A 17,435-nucleotide genomic window follows, 5' to 3' on the forward strand; every position below is an offset into this window, starting at 1 on the left:
ATACAAGGTCGACGACACCGGCTTGTTGTAAGAAAGACAGACCCAATAATTGAAGTCAAAACGGTTTATTCAGGCCTGGGGAGATATGGCTCTTGCGTCCCAACACAAGGCTGCAACTCCACCGAACCTCTTGAGGTTCACACAGTTATACACATTTTCTGAGACCTCCTACTCCAGAGGTCCAATCGATTTAAAAGTCTATACATTAATCACTAACTAGGTGTGTCTAACTTATACAAAATAGCCTATAGGAGAAGTTTCACTTTTCACTGAAGGGGCCTGTGGACCCTCTGATTTCTTGGAAATGAGTCATCCAGGACATGTGATTTCTAAGAAACGAGTCATTCTTTCTCTTGACCACTACTAAGTTTTGTTTTTCCAGAAAAGGGTTATGTCAGTGTCTCTTTTTGTAAGTTTCATCTCTCTAAACTGGTATGGTCATTTCTGCAATTAAACATAGAATAATTAGTACACCTCATCTTTACACATTTTGCTGCCGCAATTGCGTTCTACTAAACGTGCCCTGTTACGCTCATTTTTTAATCTTACTTCAGTGTTTAACCAACTTGATCGAGTTTTTTGATGAGGTAACAGAGAGAGGGTTGATGAGGGCAATGGGGTTGACATGGTGTACATGGATTTCCAAAAGGCATTCGACAAAGTGCCGCATCACTGAAAAAAAACAGATTATCTGGTCATTATCACATTTCTGTTTGTGGGAGCTTGCTGTGTGCAAATTGGCTGCCGCGTTTCTCTACATTACAACAGTGTCCACTCTTCAAAAGTACTTCATTGGCTGTAAAGCGCTTTGGGACGTCCTGAGGTCATGAAGGTTAAGCCTCAGCTGGAGTATTGTGGACAATTCTGTTCACCACACTTCAGGAAATATGTAAAGGGTACAAGAGGAGGTTTGCCAGGATGTTACCAGGGATGAGGGACTTCAGTTATGAGGAGAGGTTGGAAAGTTAGGGGACTGCTCTCCTTGGAGCAGTGAAGGTGACCTAATGGAGGTTTTCATGATGATGAGAGGTTTTGATCGAGTAGAGAGAGAAAAACTATTCCCCCTGGCGAGTGGGTCAATAACCAGAGATCATAGATTTAAAAATAGCTAGAGGGGAGATGAGGAGACATTTTTTCACTCAGAGATTTGTCGGGATTGGAACGCTCCACCTGAAAAGGTGCAGCAACTGACATCCCAGTATAGGCAATATCACTGAAGACTTTATAATGCAGTTTTGTGTGCGAGTCCTAAATGTGGCTAACTGTACGACAGGCTGCAATTAAACCGTTCAGCTATTGGACTTTGTTTTTATCAATGTGTTCTGCTTTCATTAACAGCTGCACTGCAGAATCTGTAGCCATCCAATCATCCCATCACCAGGAGTTGGATGACATCACCGGCAATGAACAGGATAATCAATCAGCCCCGGTTTCCACAGCAACCCTGGATTGCAGCAGTGACTGCAATAGAAAGGCGGCTGGTGTCCTTCGGCAGACAGACTGTGTAAATAAGCTGGTTCTTTATTGCTTTTGCCTGTGAGACAAGAACAGTGGAGGAGCTGAGGATTTACCTCATGGACAGGGGGATAAGATGAGGAAGTGTGTTTGTGACTAATTTCAGCTTTATTGCAGTCTGAAGGAACACAATCCTCTTGGATGTCAGTTGTGTTGAAACTGACGCATTGTGTTATCGATGAACTCTTGAGAGAGGCAATAGTGGGAACGTGGCAACATAGGAATTGCTAGACGACGAAAGAGCAAGGCCCCTCTAATTCGCCTTCTACCATCCCGGTAGTCGCAAGATACAACGATAATGGGAGTTGTTGACTAATCATAGTAATCAATTTCTATCAATGACTCTACAACAGAGTCTACAACATGAGGCGAGAAAAACCATGTTGAGAGATTCACATGGCTTCTTTATAGAATAATGGATACCCGTGACTGGGTTACAGACTGGAACCTAATCGAGGGGTTCGGGGGGGTTTATATATAGAATAATAATGGATACCTGGGAGTGAGTTACAGGCTGGAATCTAATCGAGGGGTTCAGGTGGTTTATATACAGAATAATGGATACCCGGGAGTGAGTTACAGGCTGGAACTAATCGAGGGGTTTGGGAGGTTTATATATAGAATAATGGACTCCGGGAGTGAGTTACAGGCTGGAACCTAATCGAGGGGTTTGGGTGGCTTATATACAGAATAATAATGGATACCCGGGAGTGAGTTACAGGATGGATCCTAATCGAGGGGTTCGGGAGGTTTATATATAGAATAATGGATACCCGGGAGTGAGTTACAGGCTGGAATCTAATCGAGGGGTTCGGGAGATTTATATATAGAATAATGGATACCTGGGAGTGAGTTACAGGCTGGAATCTAATCGAGGGGTTCAGGTGGTTTATATATAGAATAACAGATACCTGCGAATGAGTTACAGGCTGGAATCTAATCGAGGGGTTCGGGAGATTTATATATAGAATAATGGATACCCGGGAGTGAGTTACAGGCTGGAATCTAATCGAGGGGTTCGGGAGATTTGTATATAGAATAATGGATACCCGGGAGTGAGTTACAGGCTGGAATCTAATCAAGGGGTTCAGGTGGATTATATATAGATAGAATAATAATGGATACCTGGGATTGAGTTACAGGCTGGAATCTAATCGAGGGGTTCAGGTGGATTATATATAGATAGAATAATAATGGATACCTGGGATTGAGTTACAGGCTGGAAATAATTGAGGGGTTCGGGAGGTTTATATATAGAATAATGGATACCCGGGAGTGAGAAAATGCTGGTAAACATTCAGCAGGTCAGGCAGCATCTGTGGAGAGAGAAACAGCGTTAGCATTTCAGGTCGATGGCCTTTCATCAGAACTGGAAGAAGTTGGAGATTTAACAGTAATTACAGAGACAGGATAAGGGGGGTGGGAGGGAGGGAGAACAAAGGGGAAGGTCTGTGATAGGGTGGAAGAGTGGAGTGATTAAATGACAAAAGGGATGATGCTGCAAGGCGAAAGGGGGTGGTAATGGGACAAGTAAAGAAACAAAAGTTGGCTCTTGAGGTGTAAATGGCAGCGGCAGAACCATTACCATTAACTGCTGTCAGAGAAAATGAGGTAAGTGGTTATGATCTGAAATTGTTTAACTCAGTGTTGAGTCCGGAAGACTGTAAAGTGCCTAATCTAAAGATAAGGTGCTGTTCCTCAAGCTTCCATTGAGCTTCATTGGAACAATGTAGGAGGCCGAGGTCAGAGCGGGAATAGGACAGAATATTAAAATGTCAAGCGACCGGAAGCTCGGGGTCACGCTTGCGGACTGAACGGAGGTGTTCTGCAAAGCGGTCACCCAATCTGCGTTTGGTCTCCCCAATGTAGAGGAGACCGCACTGTGAGCAGCGAATACAGTATACTAAATTGCAAGAAGTACAGGTACAGTAAATCGCTGTTTCACCTGGAAGGAGTGTTTGGGGCCCTTGACGGTGGAAAGGGAGGAGGTAAAAGGGCAGGTGTTGCGTCTCCTGCGCTTGCCCGGGAAGGTGCCGGGCGAAGGGGAAGGGGTGTTGGGGGTGATAGTGGAGTGGACCAGGGTGTCGCAGAGGGAGCGGTCCCTTCCGAATGTTGAAAGGGGAGGAGGAGGGAACGATGTGTTTGGTGGTGGGATCACGCTGGAGGTGGCGGAAATGGCGGAGGATGATCCGTTGAATGTGGAGGTTGGTGGGGTGAAAGGTGAGGACAAGGCGAACCCTATCGTGGTTCCGGGAGGGAGGGGAAAGGAGTGAGGGCAGAAGTGCGGGAAATGGGACGGACACGGCCCATATATGGATCCCATATATAGAATAATGGGATTACAAGTCACTGATAAACATCATTAGTAGAGGTCCGGAAAGAGGTCACGTCAGTTGTCCTCTTTGGCCAGAGACTGGTGGAGGTCGAGTGAGGAGGGAAATAGAGAACATAGTATATATAGTGGAGGGAAGGAATCGTTTCTGGGTTGCACTGTCCCAGCGCGGGGAGCATCTGAGGGCCTGAAATGACTCAACGCAGCAGTTCTGTCACAGAAAGAAAAATACTGCGGATGCTGGGAATCTGAAATATAAACAGGAAATGCTGGAAACACTCAGTGGGTCAGGTAGCATCTGGAGGGAGAGAGAAAAACAGTTAACACTTCCGGTCGATGACCTTTCATCAGCACTGGAGATGTTAGAGAGTGGGGGGGAGGGGGAAGGAAAGAACAAAAGTGAAGGTCTGTGATAGGGTGGAAGGCAGGAGAGATTAAATAACGAAAGTACTGATGGTGCAAGGCAAAAGGAGATGGTAACGGGACAAGTAAAGAAACAAAAGATGGGTCCAGAGAAGGTGGAAATGGCAACAGTGGAATAGGAGACGGGGGGGAGGGAAACGTGGAACATCTGGCAAGGAGGAGAAGGCTCCCATAGTCCAGGAATGTGGTGGAGAAAGGTGGGTAGACCCCAGAGGTGAGGACCACCTCGATAGGGGAATCCCCAAACCCCAAGCACCAGCCCACAACCTCCTCCACTCCCAGTGGCTCTGGTGCAGTCATCCTCCATTACTAGCACCTGGGTGTCCCAGAGTGAAACGGTTCAGGCCAAATGCTGGGTTAAATCATTTTTTTTTTTTTTTTGTTGCAATCCCATTGATTTTTCCCGATTTGCCTTCCTCAGCATTCCCTCCCCGGCTGTCGGAGATCCAGCTCCGACGCGGCCTACGGGACCACGGAGACCGCCAAGGCTCAGCGTGAATGCCGCCTGCGTCCCCATTTCAGCGACCCCATGCCGGCCGACGCGGTCAAGCGGAAGCAGCTGGAGATGAGGATAGCCGCGGCCGCCTGGGGCCTGGGCCAGAAACGACGCCAAGACAAGGACAGCGGTGGCGGTGAGCGAGAGGAAAGAACCTACGCTGGGAGTTCAAGCTGTCGTCCGTGGCTCCGTTGGGTAGCGCTCTCGCCTCTGAGTCAGAGGGTGGTGGGTTCAATTCCCGCTCCAGAGCACATAACTAGGCTGACGCTCCCAGTGCGGTACTGAGGGAGTGCTGCACTGTCGGAGGTGCCGTCTTTTGGATGAGACATTAAACCGAGGTCCCGTCTGCCCTTTCAGGTGGATGTAAAAGATCCCATGACACTATTCAAAGAAGAGCGGGGGAGTTAGAGAGTTATACAGCACAGAAAGAGGCCCTTCGGCCCATCGTGTCCGCGCCGGCCATCAAGCCCTGTCTATTCTAATCCCATTTTCCAGCACTTGGTTCGTAGCCTTGTATGTTATGGCGTTTCAAGTGCTCATCTAAATGCTTCTTGAATGCTGTGAGGGTTCCTGCCTCTACCACCCTTTCAGGCAGTGAGTTCTCCCCGGTGTCCTGGCCAATACTTATCCCTCAATCAACATCACCCAAACTGATTATCCACTTGAGAGGGCAGACGGGGCCTCTGTTTAACGTCTCGTCCGAAAGACAGCACCAGTGCAGCGTTCCCTCGGTACTGCACTGGGAGTGTCCGCTTAGATTTTGTGCTCAAGTCTCTGGGATGGGACTTGAACCCACATCCTTCTGGCTCAGAGGCGAGAGTGCTGAGCCACAGTTGACACTAAATCGTATGTATGATGCTGTGATTTTCGCGTCATTGCACTTGGGGTTGGGTGAGGGGGGTGGCGGGGGGGGGGGCGACAGGAGAGGATGGGGTGAAACACGAGGAATCTCTCGGCACCTCAGGCCCTGATTCCTGACTGTTCCAGTGAAGGGGACAATTGAGCACGTGCACCACCACATCGCCATGACCAATGGCTCAGTTGGTGAAGTCACCACCAGATGTGGTACTGAGTCATACAGACTGGGCAGGTCCCAGATTCGACCCCGGGCCTGTGCAGAGTTAGCTGATCTCAGGCAGAAGAGGTGCTACAACTGGCCTCTTCACACTGGACGAAGGCAGGGAGAAGTCAAGCAGACATAGGAACAGGAGGAGACCATTCAGCCTCTCAAACTTGTTCCGCCATTCAATGAGATCATGGCTGATCTGCGACCTAACTCCATATACCCGCCTTTGGCCCATATCCCTTAATACCTTTGGTTAACAAAAAGTTATCAATCTCTGATTTAAAATTAGCCATTGATCAATTGCCATTTATGGAAGAGAGTTCCAAACTTCTACCACCCTTTGTGTGTAGAAGTAAGAACATAAGAACATAAGAAATAGGAGCAGGAGTAGGCCAATCGGCCCCTCGAGCCTGCTCCACCATTCAATAAGATCATGGCTGATCTGATCCTAACCGCCAATCCACTATCACAGAACCATCTCCTGAATCTAACAGAATTAGACACACGAAATAGGAGCAGGATCAGGCTACACAGCCCCTGGGCCCGCTCCGCTACCCACAGGGCCATGACCGATCCGAACCTAGACTCATGTCCAAATTCCTGCCCGCTCCCCGTAACCCTTAATTCCCTTTACTTCTAGGAAACTGTCTATTTCTGTTTTAAATTTATGTAATGATGTAGCTTCTACAGTTTTTTGGGGCAGCATATTCCATGGACCTACCACCCTCTGAGTGAAGTAGTTCCTCCTCATCTCAGTTTTGAAAGAGCAGCCCCTTATTCTAAGACTATGCCCCCTAGTTCTAGTTTCACCCATCATCGGGAACATCTTCCCCGCATCCACCCGATCCAACCCCTTCACAATCTTATATATTTCAATAAGATCGCCTCTCATTCTTCTGAACTCCAATGAGTAGAGTCCCAATCTACTCAACCTCTCCTCATATGTCCATCCCCTCATCCCCGGGATTAACCGAGTGAACCTTCTTTGTACTGACTCGAGAGCAAGTATGTCCTTTCTTAAGTATGGACACCAAAACTGTACGCAGTATTCCAGGTGCGGTCTCACCAATACCTTGTACAACTGAAGCAATACCTCCCTATTTGTATATTCTATCCCCCTAGCAATGAAAGCCAACATTCCATTGGCCTTCTTAATCACTTGCTGCACCTGCATACTAACCTTTTGAGTTTCGTGCACCAGGACCCCCAGGTCCCTTTGTACTTCAGTACTTTCCAGTTTCTTACCATTAAGATAATAACTTGCTCTACGATTTTTCCTGCCAAAGTGCATAACCTCACACTTTCCAGTATTGTATTCCATCTGCCAAATCTCTGCCCACTTACTTAGCCTGTCTATGTCCCCTTGCAGGTTTTTTATGTCCTCCTCACTCACTACTTTCCCTCCCATCTTAGTATCATCTGCAAACTTTGATATGTTACACTCGGTCCCCTCCTCCAAATCGTTAATATAGATTGTAAAGAGTTGGGGACCCAGCACTGACCCCTGCGGAACACCACTAGTTACTGATTGCCAGTCTGAGAATGAACCATTTATCCCAACTCTCTGCCTTCTGTTAGATAGCCAATCCTCTATCCATGCCAGAATATTACCCCCAATCCCGTGATTTTTTATCTTAAGCAATAATCTTTTGTGTGGCACCTTGTCAAATGCCTTTTGGAAGTCTAAATACACTACGTCCACTGGTTCCCCTTTATGCACCCTATACGTTACTTCCTCAAAGAACTCCAGCAAATTTGTCAAACATGACTTCCCCTTCATAAAACCATGCTGACTTTGTCCTATTAAATTATGATTATCCAAATGTCCTGTTACTGTCTCCTTAATAATGGACTCCAAAATGTTACCTACCACAGATGTTAGGCTAACCGGTCTATAGTTTCCAGCCTTCTGTCTACTGCCCTTTTTAAATAAGGGTGTTACATTAGCAGTTTTCCAGTCTGCCGGGACCTTTGCCGAGTCCAGGGAGTTTTGGAAAATTATTACCAATGCATCCACAATCCCTACCGCCACTTCCCTCAAGACCCTAGGATGTAAGCCATCAGGTCCAGGTGATTTATCCGCCTTGAGTCCCATTATTTTACCGAGTACCACTTCCTTAGTGATTTTGATCGTGTTTAGCTCCTCCCCCCCTTTAGCCCCCTGTTTGTCCAGTGTTGGGATATTCTTAGTGTCTTCTACTGTAAAGACTGATGTAAAATATTCATTCAGTGTTTTTGCCATCTCCATATTTCCCACCATTAATTTCCAGGTCTCATCCTCTAAGGGACCAACATTTACTTTAGCCACCCTTTTTCTTTTTATATAACTATAAAAACTCTTACTATCTGTTTTTATATTTTTTGCTAATTTACTTTCATAATCTATCTTCCCTTTCTTAATCAATCTTTTTGTTATTTTTTGCTGTCTTTTAAAGTTTTCCCAATCCTCTATCTTCCCACTAGATTTGGCTACCTTATATGCCCTTGTTTTTAGTCGAATACTATCCTTAATTTCTTTACTTAGCCACGGATGGCTGTCTTTTCTTTTACACCCTTTTCTTCTCAGTGGAATATATTTTTTTTGGAAGTTGTAAAATAACTCCTTAAATGTACACCACTGATCATGTATCGTCTTACCCTTTAATCTATTTTCCCAATCCACTCTACTCAATTCCACTCTCATACCTTCATAGTCTCCTTTATTCAAGCTTAGCACGCTTGTTTGAGATCCAACCTTCTCACCCTCTAATTGAATATGGAATTCAACCATGTTATGGTCACTCATTCCAAGGGGATCCTTTACTAGGACATTTTTAATTAATCCCATCTCGTTACACAGGACCAGATCTAAGGTTGCTTGCCCCCTGGTTGGTTCAGTTACATACTGCTCAAGAAACCCATCCCTAATACACTCAATGAACTCATCCTCAAGGCAGCCCTGCCCAATTTGATTTGTCCAATTAATATGATAGTTAAAATCCCCCATAATTATAGTGTTTCCTAACTTCACTCCTGAAAGGCCTGGCTCTAATTTTTAGACTATGCCCTCTAGTCCTAGAATCCCCAACCAGCGGAAATAGTTTCTCTCTATCTACCCTATCTGTTCCCCTTAATATCTTGAAAACTTCGATCAGATCACCCATTAATCTTCTAAATTCTAGGGAATGCAATCCTAATTTGTGTAATCTCTCCTCGTAACTTAACCCTTGAAGTCCGGGTATCATTCTAGTAAACCTACGCTGCACTCCCTCCAAGGCCAGTATATCCTTCCTAAGGTGTGGTGCCCAGAACTGCTCACAGTGCTCCAGGTGTGGTCTAACCAGGGTTTTGTACAGCTGCAGCATAACTTCTACCCCCTTGTATTCTAGTCCTCGAGATATAAAGGCCAGCATTCCATTAGCCTTTTTGATTATTTTCTGTACCTGTTCATGACATTTTAATGATCTGTGTACCTGGACCCCCCAAGTCTCTTTGGACCTCCACTGTTTTTAGCTTTTCACCATTTAGAAAGTACCTTGTTCTATTATTTTTACGACCAAAGTGGATGACCTCACATTTGCTTACACTGAAATCCATTTTCCACAGTTCTGTCCATTCACTTAATCTATCAATATCCCTTTGTAATTTTATGCTTTAATCTACACTGCCTACAATGCTGCCTATCTTTGTGTCATCGGCAAATTTGGATATATGACTTTCTATGCCATCATCTAAGTTGTTAATAAATATTGTGAATAGTTGAGGCCCCAACACAGATCCCTGTGGGACACCACTAGTCACATCCTGCCAATTAGAGTACCCGCCCATTATCCCTACTCTCTGTCTCCTGCCGTTCAGCCAATTCACTAACCAGGTCAATAATGTGCCCTCAATTCTGTGGGCTTCTACCTTAGATAACAGTTTCTTATGTGGGACTTCATCAAATGCCTTCTGAAAGTCCATATAAATAACATCCATAGACATAGCCCTGTCGACTACTTTAGTCACTTCTTCAAAAAATGTAATCTAGTTTGTCAGGCATGACCTACCTTTCACAAATCCATGCTGGTTCTCTCTGATCAACTGAAAATTTTCGAGGTGTTCACTCACTCTATCCTTAAATATAGACTCTAGCAATTTCCCAACAACAGACATTAGGCTAACTGGTCTGTAATTCCCTGGTTTCCCTCTCTCGCCATTCTTAAATAGTGGAGTGATATGCACAATTTTCCAATCTAAAGGGACGGTTCCTGAATCTAGAGAACTTTGGAAGATTATAGTTAGGGCATCTGCAATGTGCTCACCTACTCCCTTTAAAACCTTGGGATGGAAACCATCTGGCCCTGGGGATTTGTCACTCTTTAGTGCCATTATTTTCTTTATTACTGTTATTTTACTTACGTTAATTTTATTAAGTCTCTGTCCCCGAATCAATATTAGTTTCCTTGGGATTTCCGGCATGCTATCCTCTTCCTCTACTGTAAATACTGACGCAAAGTAATTATTCAACATGTCCCCCATTTCCTTATTATCATTGACAGTATCACTGCTTTCAGTTTTTAAGGGGCCAACATTGCTCCTGACCACCCTCTCTTTCCTAATGTAACTATAAAAATTCCTTGTGTTGATTTTGATATCCCTCGCAAGTTTCTTTTCATTTTCCCTTTTTGTAGCTCTTACTAGCTCTTTTGTGTCCCTTTTCTGTTCTTTGTATCTTTCCCATTCACCAGGATCTGTGCTATTTTTTGCATTTTTGTCTGCTTTTTCCTTTAGTTTTATGCTGTCCCTCACCTCTTTAGTTGTCCATCGCTGTGTTTTGGTAAGTAGAACTCTTGCCCCTCAGGGGTATAAACTGGTTCTGTATTACCTTGAATTCTTCTTTAAACATCTCCCATTGATCTGTCATTTTACCTATTAACAGATTTGACTACTTTACTGTGGACAGTCTCTGCCTCATCCCGTTGAAGTCAGCCTTACCTAAATCTAGAATCTTAGTAGCTGTTTCGCATTTCTCCCTTTCAAACACTATGTTGAACGCGATCATGTTATAGTCATAGGGGGAGAAATTCAGTGGGCTGCGCCACCCGTTAGCGCCTTAAGAGGGCGCTAAGTGGGTCGCAAGCCACTGGCCACGCCTCCCGCTAAATTCAGCGGGATGCTAGTGGCGGCGCTGGCCGTTAGCGCTGCGCCGCTACCGATGACGTCATCGGTGTGCGCAGCGCCCCGCTGGCGCCCCAGCCACGATATTTGGAAGCGCCCCCTGATTTACCGCCGGACGCTATGTGCGACTGGTTCAGGGGGGCCTACCTGCGGCGGTGGAGGCGCAAATTAAAGGAGGTGCGGGGCGGCCATTTTTGTTGCTGGCCGCCTGTCAGCACCTCTCCGCGCTGCCGTCCCCGGCCTCCTGAACCCCCCCCCACCACCCGCGGAGTGCCAGCTGCGTTCCAAGAGCCCGGCACTTCTCGGTGCCGGGCTCTTTTGCCGGCACTCGCGATCCTCGGGGGCCCAGCTGGGCCTCAGATCACGCTGAACAAGGCCCCTCCCCTTTAAGAAGGGGAGGAAGGCCTGCAATACCGCAGCACGACGTGCCACAGTGTGTGGCGCTGCGGCACGTTGCACCACGATCTTCAGTCGCAGCACCCCAAGAGGGATGCGGGGCGCCTCCAGTAGCGCCACGCTTCCCTTTGGGGCGCTACCACTGAATTTCCGGTGGGCGGCCGCGAATGCTTCCAGGGCGCTACTTTTAGCGCCCTGGCGAGGCTGGCGCCCCAAACGGGGCGATACTGAATTTCTAGGCCATAGAGTCATAATGGCACAGAAGGAGGCCATTCGGCCCATCGAGTCCGTGCCGGCTCTCGGTAGAGCAATCCAGTCAGTCCCATTCCCCCGCTCTATCCCCGTAGCCCTGCAAGTTTATTTCCCTCAAGTGCCTATCCAGTCTCCCCTTGAAAACATTGAGTGTCTCCGCTTCCAACACTTCCGTCGACAGCGAGTTCCAGGTCCTCACCACTCGCTGCATAATAAAGTTTTTCCTCACATCCCCCCTGTATCTCTTGCCCAAAACCTTAAATCTGTGTCCCCTAGTCCTTGTACCATCAACTAGTTATGATCGGTATTAGATAAATGTTCACGCACAGTTAGGCTGTTAACTAAATCTGGTTCATTACTCATTTCTAAATCTAATATGGCTTGCCGCTTTGTTGCCTCTAGGACATATTGTTGTAAGAAAACTATCCCGGACACACTCAAGAAATTCACTACCTTTCTGACCTTTATGCTTTTCCCAATCCATGTGAAAGTTAAAATCCCCCATTAAAACCACACTGCCTTTACTACACGCTTGTCTAATCTCTGCATTTATACAATCTAGCACTTCAGCTGCTACCAAGGGGTTTCTACACAACTCCCACTACAGTCTTAAATCCTTTCCTACTTCTTAATTCTACCCATAAAGTCTCCACTGCCTGCTTACCTCTCGTTATATCCTCTCTCATCATTGAAGTGATTTCATCCATAATCACTAAGGCTACTCCTCCCCCTCTGCCATTTTCCCTATCTGTCCTATAACCTGGTATATTTAGTTCCCAGTCCTGACCGTCTCAGTAATGGCTACCATGTCACACCCTCCAATTTGAATTCGCGCCTGCAGTTCATTCAATTTATTCCTTATATATACTCTGTGTGTTTGTATAAAGAACGCTTATTTGGGCCACACACACTAACATGTCCTTCAGCTCTGATGTTTTACTCATTCCGGTTTGCTGTCCACTGATGGACGATGAGAAGATTTGGCTGGACTTTGTTGCCCCACCCCCAAACTCAAACAACTTGCTGAGACTCCCTCTTGTAGCTCGTACGTGAAAAATGATCACTTGGGTCAATACTCTCCGGAGTTTAGAAGAAAGGAGAGGTGATTTCATTGAAACATATAAAATTCTTAGAGGGCTTTACAGGGTAGATGCTGAGAGGATGTTTCCCCCGGTTGTAGAATCTAGAACTAGGGGTCACAGTCTCAGAATAAGGGGTCGGCCGTTTAAGACCAAGATGAGGAGAAATTTCTTCACTCAGAGGGTTGTGAATCTTTGGGATTCTCTACCCCAGAGGGCTGTGGAGGCTCAGCCGTTGAGTATATTCAAGACAGAGATCGATAGATTTTTGGACTCTAGGGGAATCAAGGGATATGGGGATCGGGCGGGAAAGTGGAGTTGAGGTCGAAGTTCAACCACGGTCCTATTGAATGGCAGAGCCGGCTCGAGGGGCTGAATGGCCGACTCCTGCTCCTATTTCTTATGTTCTTTTGTACTGGAAGTTGTCTGGTACGGGAGGAACTGTCCTCTAGCGAGTGGGCTGTTGGATGTGACCTGATCCGGTGTCTAACTGTGTTGTTTGCCCTCCTGACCCTCCAAAATCAATAGAAGTATAGAAAAAGAAAAATTGGAGGAGATTTTAAGTGATATTGAGAGAACATGAGTGTAGGAGTAATTACTGTGAATGGTGAGTGCTTACCGCTAGATTTATCCCCAGGGTATTTAGTTATAATTTAACCTGCATTCATTTCTAAAGTATTCCCATTTATTACTTTATGATGCCACACATTATTATTAGAATGACGGTGTGTGTTAGTATCCCATGATGGTGCATGTTAGTATCCTATGATGGTGTGTGTTAGTATCCAATGACGGTGCGTGTTAGTATCCCATGGTGGTGCGTGTTAGTATCCCATGATGGTGTGTGTTAGTATCCCATGACGGTGCATGTTAGTATCCCATGACGGTGCGTGTTAGTACCCCATGATGGTGCGTGTTAGTATCCCATGACGGTGCGTGTTAGTGTCCCATGACGGTGTGTGTTAGTATCCCATGACGGTGCATGTTAGTATCCCATGACGGTGCGTGTTAGTATCCCATGACGGTGCGTGTTAGTATCCCATGATGGTGCGTGTTAGTATCCCATGATGGTGTGTGTTAGTATCCCATGACGGTGCATGTTAGTATCCCATGACGGTGCATTTTAGTATCCTTTGACGGAGCATGTTAGTATCGCATGATGATGCGTGTTGGCATCCCATGACAGTGCATGTTAATACCTCATGGTGTTGTGCTGGTCACTGCAGCCCTGGTGCTACAGTCAGTGATCAGTATAGTCTTGTGCTTTCTTTGTTCCTTTCTGTATCCAATGCATCATGAGATCTATTAACGGTTGTAACTTTACGGTCTCCGATACACAGATCCACTCGCCAACCCATCCACCAGGACGGCCGACACCTCTCTGAGCTCAAAGCCAAGAGACAGTCACCTGGGACCCAGCTCCAGCAACAGGTCGAAGCACCGCTGGAGTAACCTGAGCACCGACAGCGGTGTGGTGGGGCTAAACGACAGGGGTGAGGAGAGGGAGGAAGAGGAGGAAGAGCCGGGAAGGAGAAGCAAGCCGGCGGAGGTGGAGAGAGCGGACAGCGGCATTGGGCCGGCCGTGGCCAAGAAATGGAAAAGGCGCGTGGGGGAGACGGCACGCTCAGTGCAGGCCTGGGTGGCACACCGACCCTGCGTCGACTGCGGGGAGAGGGACGTCTCGGAGGCAGAGCCCAGGGGCGCGGCGAAGAGACGGGAAAACCTCTGCGGCAAGTGCGGGAAGCGCAGGACAGAACGCAAGGAGGCCATCCTGGAGTTCGTCAACACTGAGTCCAGTTACGGGGAAGACCTGCGCATCATCAAGGAGGAGTTTCACCTCCCCATGCAGGCGGCCGGACTCCTGACCCCGGAACAGCTAGCCGTGGTCTTCAGTAACATACAGGAACTCATCGAGGTCAATGAGAAATTTCTGGAGCGGCTGCACGACTCCACTGAGCAAGCGTTTGATCAGGTGAGCTGATCGGCAAAACATCCAACTGTCTCTCTCCAACCTCCACGAAAGACTTGAAAAGAAAGAATGTGCATTTATATAGCACCTTTCACAACATCCCAAAGCGCTTTACAGTCAATGAAGTACTTTTGAAGTGTGGTCACTGTTGTAATATAGGAAACGTGGCAGCCAATTTGCGCACAGCAAGCTCCCACAAACAGCAATGAGATAATGACAGATAATCTCTTTCTTTTTGTGATGTTGATTGAGGAATAAACATTGGTGAGGTCACCGGGGGAGAACTCTCCCCCTGCTCTTCTTTGAAATAGTGCCAAGGGAGCTTTTACATCCACCTGAGAGAGCATGTCATCTGAAAGACGGCACCTCCGACAGTGCAGCACTCCCTCAGCACTGCACTGGGAGTGTCAGCCTGGATTTTTGTGCTCAAGCCGCTGGAGTGGGACTTGAACCCACAACCTTCTGCCTCAGAGGCGAGTGTGCTACCCACTTAGCCACGTCTGGCACACCAAGGTGCACCTGCATGCCAGACTCATGTCCTGGTGTGGGTCTTGGCAATATAAAGGCACGTGTCTGTGGTTGCCATCAAATAACCCATCAGAACTGTTTTCTTCAATATGCATTTTGTTTTATTTTGCCCCCCTCCCCACCAGTGTCTCCCCTCCATTCCCGAGGTCACTAACTCTTGTCAGGGTGTCCATTCCACCCTCCGTATCTAACCCGTGCTGTACCTGCCCTGGGAGTGTTTGATGGGACAGTGTAGAGGGAGCTTTACTCTATATCTAACCTGTGCTGTACCTACCCTGGGAGTGTTTGATGGGACAGTGTAGAGGGAGCTTTACACTGTATCTAACCCATGCTGTACCTGCCCTGGGAGTGTTTGGTGGGACTCAAGATGTGGTCTCACCAAGGCCCTGTACAACTGCAGCAAGACATCCTTGCTCCTGTACTCGAATCCTCTCACTATGAAGGCCAACATACCATTTGCCTTGTTAACCGCCTGCTGCACCTGCATGCTTACCTTCAGCGACTGGTGCACAAGGACACCCAGGTCTCGTTGCACTTCCCCTTTTCCCAATCTATTGCCATTCAGATAATAATCTGTCTTCCTGTTTTTGCCACCGACGTGGATAACCTCGCATTTATCCACATTATACTGCATTTGCCATGCATCTGCCCAATCACCCAACCTGTCCAAATCATACTGAAGTTTCTCTGCATCCTCCTCACAGCACACATGCCCACCCAGCTTTGTGTCGTCTGCAAACTTGGAGATATTACATCTGGTTCCCCCATCTAGATCATTTATATATATTGTGAATAGCTGGGGTCCTAGCACTGATCCCTGCGGTACCCCACTAGTCACTGCCAGCCACTCGGAAAAAGACCCGTTTATTCCAACTCTTTGCTTCCTGTCTGCCAACCAGTTCTCTATCCAAGTCAGTACTTTACCCCCAATCCCATGTGCTTTAACTTTGCACGCTAATCTCTTATGCGGGACCTTATCGAAAGCCTTCTGAAAGTCCAAATACACCACATCCACTGGTTCTCCCTTATCTATTCTACCAGTTACATCCTCAAACATTTCCAGTAGATTAGTCAAGCATGATTTACCTTTTGTAAATCCATGTTGACTTTTTCCGATCCTGTCACTATTTTCCAAGTGCTCTGCTATTACATCTTTTATAATGGACTCTAGCATTTTCCCCACTACCAATGTCAGACTTACCGGTCTATAATTCCCCGTTTTCTCTCTACCACCTTTTTTAAATAGTGGGGTTACATTAGCTATCCTCCAATCCATGGTAACTGTTCCAGAGTCTATAGAATTTTGGAAGATGACCAGCAATGCATCTACTATTTCTAGGGCCACTTCCTTAAGTACCCTAGGATGTAGATTATCAGGCCCTGGGGATTTATCGGCCTTCAATCCCGTCAATTTCCCTAACACCATTTCCCTACAAATACTGATTTCATTCAATTCCTCCCTCTCATTAGACCCTATGTTCCCCGACATCTCTGGGAGGTTATTTGTGTCCTCCTTTGTGAAGACAGAACCAAAGTATGTATTTAATTGGTCTGCCATTTCTTTGTTCCCCATTATAAATTCCCCTGATTCTGACTGCAAGGGACCTATGCTTGACTTCACCAATCTTTTTCTCTTCACATATCTATAGAAGCTTTTACAGTCAGTTTTTATGTTCCCTGCAAGCTTACTCTCATAATCTATTTTCCCCCTCTTAATTAATCCCTTTGTCCTCCTTTGCTGAATCCTAAACTGCTCCCAATCCTCAGGTTTGCTGCTTTTTCTGGCCAAATTATATGTCCTCTCATTGGATCTTATGCTATCCCTAATTTCCCTTGTTAGCCACGGTTGAGTCACCTTTTTTGTTTTATTTTTATGCCAAACAGGGATGAACAAATTCTGTAGTTCATCCATGCGATCTTTAAATGTTTGCCATTGTCTATCCACCGTCAACCCTTTAAGTAACGTTCCCCAATCCATCTTAGCCTGATACCATCGTAGTTTTGTTTATTTAAATTCAGGACCCTAGTCTCTGAGTCAACTACTTCATTCTCCATTTTAATGAAAAATTCTATCATATTATGATCGCTCCTCCCCAAGGGGCCTCACACAACAAGATTGCTAATTAATCCTTTCTCATTACATAATACCCAGTCTAAGATGGCCTGATCTCTAGTTTGTTCCTCGACATATTGGTCCAGGAAACCATCCCGTATACACTCTAGGAATTCCTCCTCCACAG

At 46.4% G+C, this 17,435-nt stretch overlaps 1 protein-coding gene across 1 annotated transcript in view; it reads left to right on the forward strand.

The window, feature by feature from the left end:
• The window catches only part of arhgef49 (Rho guanine nucleotide exchange factor 49), a 227,943-nt gene that overhangs the window by 195,336 nt on the left and 15,172 nt on the right, over positions 1 to 17,435 (forward strand). Inside the window, exons 4-6 of the mRNA XM_085986825.1 lie at positions 1,339 to 1,504; positions 4,692 to 4,902; positions 14,039 to 14,670. Coding sequence (XP_085842951.1) covers positions 1,339 to 1,504; positions 4,692 to 4,902; positions 14,039 to 14,670 — 1,009 coding nt within the window. The remainder of the gene's footprint in view (positions 1 to 1,338; positions 1,505 to 4,691; positions 4,903 to 14,038; positions 14,671 to 17,435) is intronic.

Source organism: Somniosus microcephalus, chromosome 4, assembly GCF_052327205.1.
Source record: "Somniosus microcephalus isolate GS21.2 chromosome 4, FLI_Smic_1.0, whole genome shotgun sequence".
NCBI lineage: Eukaryota > Metazoa > Chordata > Chondrichthyes > Squaliformes > Somniosidae > Somniosus > Somniosus microcephalus.